Below are 13429 nucleotides of genomic sequence, written 5' to 3' on the forward strand. Positions count from 1 at the left end.
ATGTGGGAGGGAAACTTTGTGTATGTGTGTGTGTGTGTGTGTGTTTAGACTTTCATAGACGTTGAGTATGGAGCTCAGTTGTTTTTTGTGTGTTTGATTGCTCCACTGGCCCCTTATAATCATAAAACAACTTTTTGTCATTTGCTTTGTTTACTGTTTCTGAGGCCTTTTATTGCGGGCTCTGTCTTTATTCATGCAGTATATACCTTAGTCTGGGCCAGTAGGACAACGGAAGAGGATGCTGGGAAATTATGGTGTCCGCTTGCTGGATATGTGTGTGTGTGTGTGTGTTTGTCTCCCACACGGCCCCACTGCTGCCACTCACTGTAAACTAGTATGCAGCTCGTCACAGACAGACGTTGACACACTCCCAGTCTAATGCGCTCATTAGGAAACTGCACTGCACACACATAATTGATAGCCATGACACACACGATGCACACACACAAACATAATTGCAAAAAACAGTTTCCGTTTTTTAATGCTGCAGTAGAAAACAAGGTTATATGAAGTCATATAATGGGGGTTCATTGTCAAGAACAACAACAACAGAAAACAAAAGAACGAAAAGAAAAAAGACTAACGGCACAGAATGCATTACAGTATCTGTGCTGTTTACATGCCGATATTTTACACATAAGGATTTTTTTTCATTATTTCTCTACCCTGGCAGCTGTCAGTTACTTCAGCAAATTAACTGCCAAAAATGTAGCAGGACTTGTCACTCAAGAGGTTAGTGTAACCATGGTTACCTTTCATATCCCAAAAAGATAAAGCTGCAGTGTGGAATCATGGCAGAGTAATTAGACAGAAAAAAAATAGGACCAATCCAAAAGGCATTCAACGATATGAAACAACCAAGAGTGCTTATAAATAACAGTTTACATGTGAAATATCTTTATAAAGTAACATCTTTTTTTGTACAACCTTTAACATCTTTTTTAGTGTTCATACAGCGGCACATGTAGAGTAGTGTCTGGTAAAAAGAGTCTTTAACCCTTTGAGCACGAGTTGGGAATAAAAAGATTCACCTGTTGTCATCCTCTGACTACCTCTTTTTTCCGTATCCTTAGATTAAATAACACATTTATAAAACTATTGTGCAAAACAATTTTATTTATGTCTTCACATACTGTGCACCAGCAGATAGTCATAATCCTTTTAAATTAAAAAATATAGAAATTATGCATAATTTAGACAGGAATTAGTTCATATGTTTTTATGTACATATTTTACATAGACCTGAATTAATATAGGTCCCTGATCGACCAAAGTAAAAGACTTCAGATTTTCTTTTTTACCACATAACTACAATGCTTGTGTAAAGTCCGGCAAACGTTCCCCAAACAAATATCAAGCCCAAGATGAAAAACCTTGCAGTGAATAGAGAATATCCTTTAAAAAAAGATGCTTTCATGTCTAGGATTAGAGTCACTATACTGTATGGGAAACAGGCATTGCAGGCCCAGTGCACGCTTTGTCCATTTAATTTTCACAATAGCTTCAATAATTCACAATCTCAAATCTTGAGTCAATATTGTTTGGATCTTAGGTGTAGAACAGCTTTGACGTACTCAGAGGGTTAAATTTCAAGTGCTGACTCCAGCACAAAAAATAATAATAATAAAAAAGAATAAAAAGAGGCTGAGCAGGACAGTAAAAAGAAAAATCAAAAACAAATAGAAACCATGGAAAGTGCATCAGATTTAGTCATAAAATGTTTAACTAAACTGTTTCATTTATGCATGCAGCTTATCACATCCCAGTGATGTCAAAATATAAAGGAACTTAATTCCATTTACACAAGTTTCAAAATACACACCACTTCATTTTAGAATCTCTTTTTTTAAACCTTCATATACTGAATTTTCTCAATGACAACAGCCCCCATCTGCACATTTTGAAAAAAAATAAAATCACTATTTCTGTCAAAGGATATCACTAAAATCAAGTGTCTTGGGTCAGAGTGAGTCAACCTGACTCGGGGACAAAAGCAAAAAAGAAAACCAAAACTGCTACAACACAAAATTTAAAACCATGTGCCAAAACTTAAAACAGTAGTTGTATGGCATCTTTGTGCAGTTCCATCACGTTAATAATCCTTTCTTTTCTTTGAATTAAATGTCTGTGAAAGGCTTAAGAGAGACAGAGCAAGAAAGAGTGACCCATTAAAAAAGAACACAGCATTATATCCAGCCAGTGCTACTGTTTCTCCAGCTCACACACATACATGAGATGGTCCTCGGGCGACTTCCCGTGAGTCTTGCTCAGGTGGAGCTTGACCGCATGCTTGCTCGCAAAAGTCCGGTTGCAAAGCTTGCACTGGTACACAGCCCCACTGTCGTCGTCGTCGGGGGAGGGTGACGGGGATTTGGTTGAGGGCAGAGAAGAGGTTAAGGACGAGGACAGGGAGATGGGTAAGGAAGAGGATAGGGATGTGGGTAAAGAGGAGAGTAAAGGGTGGCTGGATGGATGAATGTTAGAGAGCAGTTTTTCAGATAGTCCTTTGGTGTGGCGTTGTTGATGATGTTGCTGCGAAATCTGGCTGAGGAGCTGCTCCCCTGAAAGCTTGGCCAGGTCTCGCAGACGGAAGCCCAAGTGGGATTCCAAGTGGCTGACGTAGGTGGATGGTGAGCGGATCTGAGAGGCGCAGTCACTGCAGAAGAACACTGGGTGACCTGAATCCAAGTTTTTCAAGAACTTGGTGCCACCTGTTCTCCTCAGCTGGTACTTGACATTCGCCAACCAGTGGGATATTGTAGTCATTGAGAGGCCAGTGAAACGGGAGATGTGCATTCTCTCCTGAGGGCTCAGGTCCGACATCATGTATTTGCCATCACTTGTTTGTCTTAGACTGGAGGCAAACTGGGCTTGTAGGATGAGAAGGTGTTGAGGGTTCCAGTTGGACTGCCGGCCTTTACGTTTCTGGGCTGGTGAAATATCTTCCATCTCCTCCTGTGTGACACCTTCGATGTCGGAGCGCTCGGGCAGGCTGGTAGGTGTGGAGGACTTGGAGATGGCCTGACTTTCTGTCAGGTTCCTCAACATGTCAGAGATGTCTGACAGTGCATTTTCTCTCAAAGGGGAGCTGGACATAAAGGAAGCTACTGCAGCTGAGGCTTTGGTCATCGTGACAGTGGAGGAGGGAGAAATTGAGGACGGGGTGGTGGTGGTGGAAGAGAGAGCTGTTGAACCTAGAGAGCCACCGCTACTGTTTTTGTCAGCATTTTTGCCTTTGGTGAGATCTATGGGTTGGTCGTTGTTTAGATGTTGCTGGTAGAAGTAGCGGTCCAAACGATCATTGCTGGGCCTTTTGGTCTGTGCTGGTGGGGTGGAAGCAGCCACGGCTGCTTTCTCTGCCAGGCTGTTGCTCATCTTGAACAGCATGCTCATGGGGTCAAGGGAGGGCAGTGCAGGCTTAGCGGCCTTCCCCAGGTGAACGTTCATTACCGACTGCAGTGCGCTGAGAGGGTTGACAAATGGCTGTTCTGGAGGAGGGTGGTCTGTGATGATAGCTGTACTGCCGCAAAGAGAGGCAGGTGGTGGAGATGTCACAGCAGTGGACTCCATTCCATTCTCCACAGACTCCTTCATGGAAATATCTCCATTTGGATCTCTGTGATTGGCTCCACTTCCATCACCCACTGCTTTTTCCGCCCCACTTGAATTCTCTGGAGTTTTACAACCTCTATTTTCTTTGGGCGACTCTCCTTGGGCTGAATCCCCCGCCTCACTGTTGCAGGGTGAGGGCGTGGTATGTCTCAGAGGAGATCCCTTCACAACACCACTGGGCTCTCTCATGTTCTCCTCCACCTTGGCCACTTTCTCTGTCACTTTCTTGACCAATTCCTCCATAGCATGAAAGTTGTTTTTGGGCAGCGGGGAATTGTGGCGGCTGGGAGGGGAGATCAGAGGTTGAACCTTACCAGTAGGAGAAATAATATCCCCTCCAGCAAACATGTATTTAAGGGGAGAGCTCTTCACAGAGTTGCCCAGTGAGAGCTTCATTATGTTTGGGAGCTGGTAAGCAGCGTGTATACTGGGATATCCACCCCAGCTTGGAGCTCCGTTCTGAGCTTTGTTGATGGCTGAGGTCACTGTGTTTTCCAACGACTTGAGGATGTCGAGACCCCCTTTTGGACTTTCATCCAGATCCTCTTCTGTCAGATAAGAGTATTTTGAAGAAATATCAAACTTCTCCTCAGCCTCCTCCTCACTTCCTGCCTTCTTCTCCTTGTTAAGATGACCATTGTTGATGATGGGCTCTTTAGTGCATTCCTCCTCCTTCTCTTCCTTTTTTATCTCCACAATCATGGCAGTGGGGGAGATGCTGGTTGGAGGAGGCACTGGGGCAGGTGGAGGGGAGAAGGTTGTGGCAGCCAAGGGGACAGACTGGAACTTTTCTTCGGCTGTTAAATTAAGTGTGGGGGTTGGGGTGGGCGATTCTAGAATGGGTTTGCCTTTCTTAATAGCAGAGTTGGTGACTTTAATAAAGTGTCCTGTCACCATCATGTGAGCAGTGAGCTCTTGCAGTGTGTCGTGAGAGCTACCACACTCCATACATTTGAGGATCTGTGACTTCCTGGATTCAAACTGCCAGGCGTAGCTGGCACCGTTCTGGTGTCCATAGCGGTTGTTCGGTGTTATGTAAGGATTGGTGACCTTCTGGAGTATGTCATTAGATTCGTTGAGGGAGGTGGGCTTAGGTGTGGTGCCTCCATTAGAGTCTGGTGAGCTAGGGATGTCTAGGTCCATAGGCACTCTCTTCCGAGCCGAAGAGATAATCTTAGCTGCGACTGGTGTAACAGGCTCTTTCAGAGGCACTTTCTGGTAGTGTTTCGTCTTGATCATGTGGACACTTAGGTCCTGAAGGGATTCGAAGGAGTGCCCACAGTACATGCACTTGAGAACTTTCTGTGCATCCTCCTTCCCTTCCATCTCTAGCAAGGAACGCTTCCTTGGTTTTGACCACCGTTTAGTACCCTCACTATCCGTCTCGTGGTTATCGTCGCGGTAGTGGCCTGTCTCGTTCATGTGCACTGTGAGCCCCACTAGTGTGTCATATGCCGCACTGCAGTCCTTACAGCGGAACTTGCTTGCACCAGTGAATATAGAGCCATACAGCTTGGAGCTCTGCCGGTACAGCTGGACGGTACTAAAGAGGTTAGGTTCTGTAGATGCTGTGGATACAGCCATTGTGGGATGATGAACCATGCCCAGTCTGTTGTGGTGATTCTGTGAGGCCTGCTGGAGGGTTTTAGCCATCGCAGTCTGGTGCCAGTCATAGCCTCCACTTCCACAGCTACTGCTGCTGCTGCTACTACTGCTGCTGCTGTGACTGCGAGGGGGTTTTTCTGCAGGGGGCTGGCTCAGGTTCAGGTTCAGTGTAGACCAATAGGAGTTGGTCAGGAAGGAGGTGTAAATGGCCTTCATCTTCTCCAGGCTGTCAGCCACAGACCCCGATGTGGCTAATATGGCCTCGTCTCCACTTACTGGGGCTGCAGCATTGGCAGCAGCCATCATGGTGGCGGAGGAAGATAGGGAAAGGGCATTTGAGGGGTCTTTTGAGAGGAGGATATCATCCTCATTTTTAAGTGAGGAGATCTCAAAATCAGACATTCTGTCACTGGATTCACTCAGGTGAGACTCACTGTCCAGCTCTTGACCTGAAAAGTCAGCAGCATTGGGGGAGTCGTGGAAGTCAGTGGATCCTGGCCTGTCTTTGAGAAGGAAGTCCTTGTCCTGACAGAGGAACTTGGCGGTAGGCTCCTCCCCTTCCTGAGCGGAGTCCTCTCCCTCCAGGTCCTCATCCAGCAGGGCTGCTTCCTTCTCATCTTCAGGGACGTATGCTGCTCAGGCAGAGAAAGGAAAAAAACAAAAAGAGAGAGAGAGATTTGTTAGAATCACGCTGACAGCATATCTAATGATGGAGATTCTCAACCCTGTATTCCTGTTTCTTCACCAAGCAGGGAACTGATCGAAACACAAGATACTGACATTCACACTTTCTCCAGAGGAAACAGAGCAATCATCCAAAGGCATGCACAGGCAAAGTATTTCCTTTCATAAACGGTTGCAGTAATTCTGTTCTATCTAGCCCTCTTTTACATTGACTTTGTTTTCAAATTGGAATCCAGTTGCCACCCCCTCCCATTCTCTCTCCACCCCCAGGTCTTTGTTCTGTACTGCAGAAAATCAGAGACAGCCAGAGAGAGAGAGGGAGAGAGATGGAGGATGGAAAGAGAAAGATGGAGGGAGGGAGAGGGGAAAAAATGTCTCTTCAAACAGAACTTGCCACCTTATTCTTCTCAAGGGGCAACAGCTTGAAATTAAAACTAAATTTGAAATTAATGAAGCACATTCTGGCGGTGGCATTCGTTTCTGAAGTAATAAATTACTTGTATCAACCTCGGAGACAGCGGTTCCTGTCTGTCAATTAATATGTCTTACGCTTCTTCTGCAGACTCTAATGCATTCCCTAACAGACACACTCGCCATTTAAATTAAGCATGCATTTTCACTCATTACACTGCTCAGCCCTCGCCTCCTCGTAAATAAAAATGAATGTATGTACGTTTGCCTGCAACAAATCTCTCCTCGCAAAACCCATTTGCTTCAATTACCAAAGATTAGAAAAAGTTTAGAGTTATTATTTACAGTTTAGCTTCGGGGAGTGGGCTTGAGGCGTTCAATATATATTCAAATCCCACGAGTTTAAGAATAATACTGTGGAAATCATAAAGAGAATATAGCAGTATCATCTCTTTGTACATCTATGAATGTTTTCTTTGTGTGTTTTTTCTTTGTGCTTTGTGATTAAGGCTGGATTTCTGAATATTAATCGAAGTGCACACACAGGAATCATGCAAACACAAACCTCTTGTTTTAGCAACTACACAGGCAAAGAGGATGAGTGAGTGTGTGAACGTCAGTGGCCTTGTGCCTAGCATTCCTTTCTGCAACAGGCCATCGCTCATCTAAGCTGGTATGTAAACAAAGAGTTTGGCGGTCAGCGGGACGGGTGTGGCACAGAGGTGCGTGTTCAATCAAAGTCTACCACTTTTAAAGACAAAGACGAGTTTAATTTGAATCCAAATAGTAAAAGTGTTAAATCTATGATGAGAATGCAAAGTCAAAATCCTTATAAATAACAGAAATATATAATAAAATTAGGTTGGAAACAAAACTCCCAACTGGGAAAATACACACCAACACAACTTGCCAGCAATATCATACAACACACTTCAGCTGTTGCAGACTCCCGTCTCTCACTGAGCACTGTGTGTTGTGCGTCTGTGTGTATTTGTGTGTGCTACCATGGCATCAGCCAGCAACGCAGAGAGGAGTCTCTGTCATTGTCAGGCTACTGGTTGCCATCGCCGATGATACGACACCATTTACATTTACATTTACATTTAGGTCATTTAGCAGACGCTTTTGTCCAAAGCGACTTACAATAACCACCACCGTGGGACAAACAGATGCACAGAGACACAGATATCCCAGAGCCCATCACACATCAGACACACACACACCAGTTGTACTGTAACTGCTGTAGTCTAACAACTTGTTGCCTTGAGGCATTCTCAGGAACTTCTCTGTTGAGTCTGCTCCAGCGTTCAGCCCAACAAAAAAAGCATCCATTTGAAACACCTTATCTTATATTAGATGCCGTTATGTGCAATTTAAAAACTGCAGGGTCACACAACCCCTATCTACTCTGCATGAGTTACTATTGTTTGTCTTATATTTCATTGAAGTACTTCTATCTTAAAACTTTGATGCATTTCAGCTGTGTGTTTACGGATATAAAATACCCACCCACCCATCCACCCGCACACACACACAATCACACACACACACCCTCCCTCCCTCAGAGCTTCCCCATCTCTCTCCCCCGTCTCTCCCTCCTCCCCCTACTCGGAGACACATCCACCCGCCCGCACATACGTGCAGCCGAGCAGACCCACATGTACATGCCATCTGTTCTGAATCAGCCAAAACGACAGCTGTTTAAGAGAACAATGCTCTGGCTGAGGAAACAGCCGAACACAGCAGCCCGGCGCTCTCATCAAGGCCAAACATCAATGTGAAATCTCCTTTAAAATACAACGTACGCACTCCGCTTCAAATTAGCTGCTTTTGTGTGCGATAAGAACACGGTGTGTTCTTGTGTGTGTGTTTGTGAGTGTGTGTGTGAGTGTGTGCTCACCTGCAAATGTGTGATATGTATAGAGACACATGCAGAGGATCAGGGTGAAAATTGTGTTTGCCAGCAAGACCAGAGTGTGCTGAATGAAACCCCAGTGTGTAGGCTACATCCACCTACATGGAGCATGAAGCGCACGACTGATTTCTGGATTTGTTTGAGGCAGAGGATGTTGAAATATGGAAACATTTTGACATTTAATAGGTGCAGTGTTGCAATAAATTCAAAACGGCTTGCGTTGAATAGGCTGCAATGACAGCTTCGGCTCAACTACAGCTGCCTGCATTGTTTAGTGGTGTCGTAAAACAAATATCCCATTGATTGCAGTTTAAACTGCCTCAATATCCATTTTAATATAAGTACGGACCTTCCTGTAATGTATTTTTTTTTATGGAAATGCGGCTTTTTAAGGTTCATTTTGAACTTGGCTTTCTTCGGTGTGTCGCTATCAAGCTAAGCCTTGCTGGCAATGTTCCGAAACCTTTTTGTCTACTCTAAAAGATCACCAACTACTATATTTCTATATGTTTCAAATGAATTGGTTCTAACATTATTAATTATATGAAATAGATAAAGTGATCCTGGACTTTTTGATGTTTGGCTTTTGTTTCTTATTTTAGTACAGTAGGTTCAGTCAGGCAGGCATACATTCATGCTGCTATCGACAGTGACAGAAGATAGACGTCTGAACCATTTATCATACTGTACCGCTAGCTATTTATTTAACATTTCTTGTAGTCCTATTTGTGTTTGTTTTTCCTCAACATATAAGAAAGCTAACAGCAAACATACAGAGGTTGCATTGCACCATCCATTGCGCATCCATTATGATGCGTTAAAAAAAATGAGGATTTGGTTAATGGTACATCATAAAATCATCATGAGGCATTCAAATGTTATCTTGTAAAATGTAGATTTTGGTAAAAAAGAAAAAAAAAAGACCAAACCAAATGATATGGGCTTTAAAATAAATGAGCAAAATCAGTATGCAAAAAGTAATATATGTATGTTGAAGTATATAGCAAATGTTTATATATTTTTTTACCATGGTATTGAATCATAAACCGAGAATCATTCATTGCTTTTTGTATCTTATAACTGCTCCACTGTTGGGAATCACTGATGTTCACTTTACGTACCAGCAGACTTATTCGTTTTACCCTAATAGAAACTCACTGGAACATCCCTATAGGGTTCCAGAGAGCGGCTGCTCATTGTCCCGCCTTCCTTCAGCCAGAGCCGGGCACAACATGGTTTCACTGTGCTGCTGTTTGCACTAGATTGGGAACTGGTCACTCTACACCTTATCCATTATTGTATTTATTGTTGTAGCTGATGTAGTCAAATAAAGCTGTGGCAGAATTTATAGTGCTGACCGTAGGGGGAGGGAGGGGCATTGGAGGACTTGGAAGGAAGACAACACTGGGGCCACACACACACACACACACACACAACCGTGCACATGCAGACTTGATCCCCAACGCTACTGGCTTATGTCCAGGCCTGCAAGGTTCACAACACTATGACCCACGGATACTGAGAAAAACATGGAGCAACACACACACACACACACACACACACGCACACACACACACGCAAACAAACAGGAGTAGAAGAAGCCTGGGCCAAACACAGCAGGTACGCAGGTGCTCTTTTAATTAGTAGAGAGAGAGGAAGTGTGGAGGTGGAAGAGGTGGTTTGATCTCATTCTCAGGAGAAAACGGTCCGAGAGAGATCGCCGGTTTTAAAAAATCGAGGCGAGCAACAACAGTTTGTTTCTGGGAGAGCTACTGTAGAAGGACTCAGAAATTGCTCTTGACAATCGGAGCAAAAATAACAAATCCCTGCCATAATAGTAAATAATTCTCATAATAAACAGTAAAACGAAAGCAAACGGAAATGTTGGATTTGCAGACAGAAACACAGCGATTCCGAGCTCCGTCTCTGCATTCCCGCCTGCGTGCAAAGTGAGGAAATGCTTATGCACTCTGCAGATGTTAAGATGTTAGGAAACAGTTTATCATGCTTATGTAACCACTTAACAGCCCTATCAGACACACAGGCACGTCAGCGCTGCCTGTTTACACTTCGGCTTCGACCGTGCGGCTTCAGTCTGTGTGTGTGTGTGTGTGTGTGTGTTGGTGTGGGACACAGAGAGACAGACTGTCCACATCAGTCTCATGTAGGGCAACATTCTAGTTTTGACAAAGCTGAAGACACGAAGATGAAAGCAACGCCCCGGCCACACTTTCTCACACACGCTCTGTGTGAGTGTATTTATACACATTTGGGTGTTACATGCATCCCCCCCCCCCGCCATTCCCCACTTGATGAGATCCTATAATCTCCACCCCCACCCCCTGCTCCAACCCTCCCCAATCACCAGTGCAACCCACATTAATGAAGTTAATTGAATCTGAGATCGATAATACTTAATTATTGTGATTTGACATGCACAGACAAATTGGTGGGATGGCTTCTCACGCGGGCGGTTAAAGGGGCATGGCTGTCTGCGGTGAGTGCCTGGGGATTGGCGAGGCGTGCCATCGATTTCGAGAGGTGTTCGATCGACCCAGACGCCTGACGAATGGAGCTGTTCCTTCAAGCGGCTTTGCGACTTCCCAGACTTGCAACGAATGTACAGCATCATCGGAATATGACGCGCTAATTGCTTCTCCACTCCACGTTGCTAGAAACAAAAGTAACTTTACAGTTTCTCTATACCATTTATGTTTTTTTACGAATTATTTTATAATCTTACTCGAGGCATTTTAAATGGACTTGACAGTGTTCTCAGTGTGGTACGCAAACAAAGTGTCACAGCAAGTTCCAAGCTACCTGTTTTGACAGGATACTTTTTTATCTACAGAGAAACTGTTTATAGAAAAAATATCAGACCGAATTTTTTTTTTCTGTTTAAGTCCAGAAAATGAATAACTAGACCAAGCACTTAAGCAAATAAAATCCCAAATTGTCATAACAAATATTGCTCCTCAATTTACACTGTACATGAAATATATATGAAAGGATACGTATGACACATGTCAGGGGATTAACTGTCAAGTCACCTATCTTTTTTTTTTTTGCAGAATTGTGTGGTAACATTTACAAATAAAAGTATATGGAAGTATATGAAATTGTTTCAATAATAGCTATAAGATACTTGGATACAAGAATGTGCTGTACATGAATTATTTCTACGTGGAACTAGCTCTGTGCTGATAAGCGGTAATGAACAGTGCGATAGTCCGAAGTATGCAAAATGCATTTAAAAAGAGACAGTGGTGTTATCGAGACTGAGATTGGGGGGGGGGGGGGGTTGGAGTGGCAACAGTTAGTTAGTGTGTCTGTCTGTGGCTGCAGCAGCGTTGCAACACACTCAAATACTGTGCTTATTCAGAAACAAAGCACGCTAGTGTATGTCCATAACTGTGTGTGTGTGTGTGTGTGTGTGTGTGAAAGTGTGTGTGTGTGTGTGGACAGTGTTAGCCTGGCTAATCATCTCCCCATGCCACTCAGCTGGGGAGCTGCTGACACTGTATTTACATGCTGCTGTTACAGTGCCAATACAAGAGTGTATGCCTCGGCTCAAGCGCTACTGCCAAATTCACTGATGCGTGTGTGTGTGTGTGTGTGTGTGTGTATGTGTGTGTGCGCGTGCGTGCGCATGTGTTATATTATATGTGCCATATTTATTCAGCACATCAGATTTTTGTTGTACAAATCAAAGCCAGCAACAGTTCAAATGAATTTGTCTGCTTAACCCTGACTGAGTGTGTGTGTGTGTGTATGGTCTATTTAGCAGATCATTTTATTGTAAAAATTGCAACAAAATATGTGTGCCAACTAATTATCAAGTCAGTATTCCAGTGATGTCCGACTCTTGGCATCCCCATGAGAGAGGTGAATATTTTCCACCCACACACACACACACACACACACACTCAGTGCTACACACTTGTCGTCAGTAGCACTGAGCCTCTACGTGACCTCTCTCTGACTGTAAAGCCGCCAGTTAATTAAGGAGGAGCTGTAAAGGAATGCGTGACATGGTATAGAGAACAAAGATTACTATCCTTTGTTAAAGATTTATGAGGGAGACGAGTGAGAAAGCAATTACAAGGTGGACAGGAAACAAAACATGTCATGACAAATAAAAAAAAAGAGAGAGAGAAAAGAAAGACAAATAGATGGCTTACACATTTTGCTGTGGTGTTTTATAGGAATGTAAGGAACTGTGACTGAGTCGTGACGACGGTGGTCAACTTTAGCTCATGCTCCTCTGCTGAATTACAATGTCACACATGCTGTGAAAGGTGAAATATTAAACAGGTCAGCTCCCACGTGGTAGCCGCTAGAAACCAAGTATGTCGTAAACTCCATAAAAATGAAACCTTAATTCCCTTTTAACTGAGGGAAATGAACAGGATGAGAATTTAATATGTACATTATAGACCAAAACACATTCCAAATACCACTCTGACGCTCTAACAACCTGCAAGCCGCACAGAGAATCAATGTTCAACGTGATGTTGGGAGGAATGCTGCACATGTGGGGCCCACTGTTCAGCTTAAAGAGACGGTCTGGTTGTTTTTTAAGTGGCGATGTAAGAGGTACTTGTCCACAGTCAGCATTTTACCTGCAGTAGATGACGGGCGGCAAGTAATGTTCTGCCGTGGACGGGGGCCTCAAACAATTATTATCAGTTGAAGCGAATCCTATATGTGGAATATTTTCATGACTTCATCTGGCTGTCATAAAGCCCTTTCTGACAGGGAACTGGACTAAAGGTGAAACTTATCTATGCTCTCTTGAAAAAACAGTATCGCAAAAAGTTTCACTTTCAGTTCAGTTTCACGATTTTTCTCAAAATAATGCACACTTATATCTGATTGATTTCCTTCAGGCGTCTTGTGTAGGTTTTTCTGCCTCCCCGTCCACAGCAGCGCACTGCTTTGCTCCCCGACTGGTCCCCGTTTGTTTCTCCAAACTCCCTGACTGTAGGGAAAACACGGACTATTGATTGATACCTCATACAACCCCAAAACACCCAGACGAAGAGAACACCATGCAACCTCATCTATACCTAGCATTCATTATCCCTTTTTGCATCATGGTTATTACATTTAACCTGCTAACAGTTTTCAATTCCAAAGGTGTGTTTTAAAGTAGCAGTATGTGAACCACTACGTCAGTGTTTGGAATGGAATGAAGAAGTT

At 43.7% G+C, this 13429-nt stretch overlaps 1 protein-coding gene across 1 annotated transcript in view; it reads right to left on the minus strand.

Moving 5' to 3' along the window:
* Positions 1-282: 282 nt before the first annotated feature.
* tshz3b (teashirt zinc finger homeobox 3b) overlaps positions 283-13429 on the minus strand; it is a 39683-nt gene continuing 26536 nt past the window's right edge. The window contains exon 2 of the mRNA XM_084006657.1: positions 283-5849. Coding sequence (XP_083862783.1) covers positions 2203-5849 — 3647 coding nt within the window. The 3' untranslated portion in view covers positions 283-2202. The remainder of the gene's footprint in view (positions 5850-13429) is intronic.

This window comes from Eutrigla gurnardus, assembly GCF_963514095.1.
Source record: "Eutrigla gurnardus genome assembly, chromosome: 1".
In the NCBI taxonomy this organism is placed as follows: domain Eukaryota; kingdom Metazoa; phylum Chordata; class Actinopteri; order Perciformes; family Triglidae; genus Eutrigla; species Eutrigla gurnardus.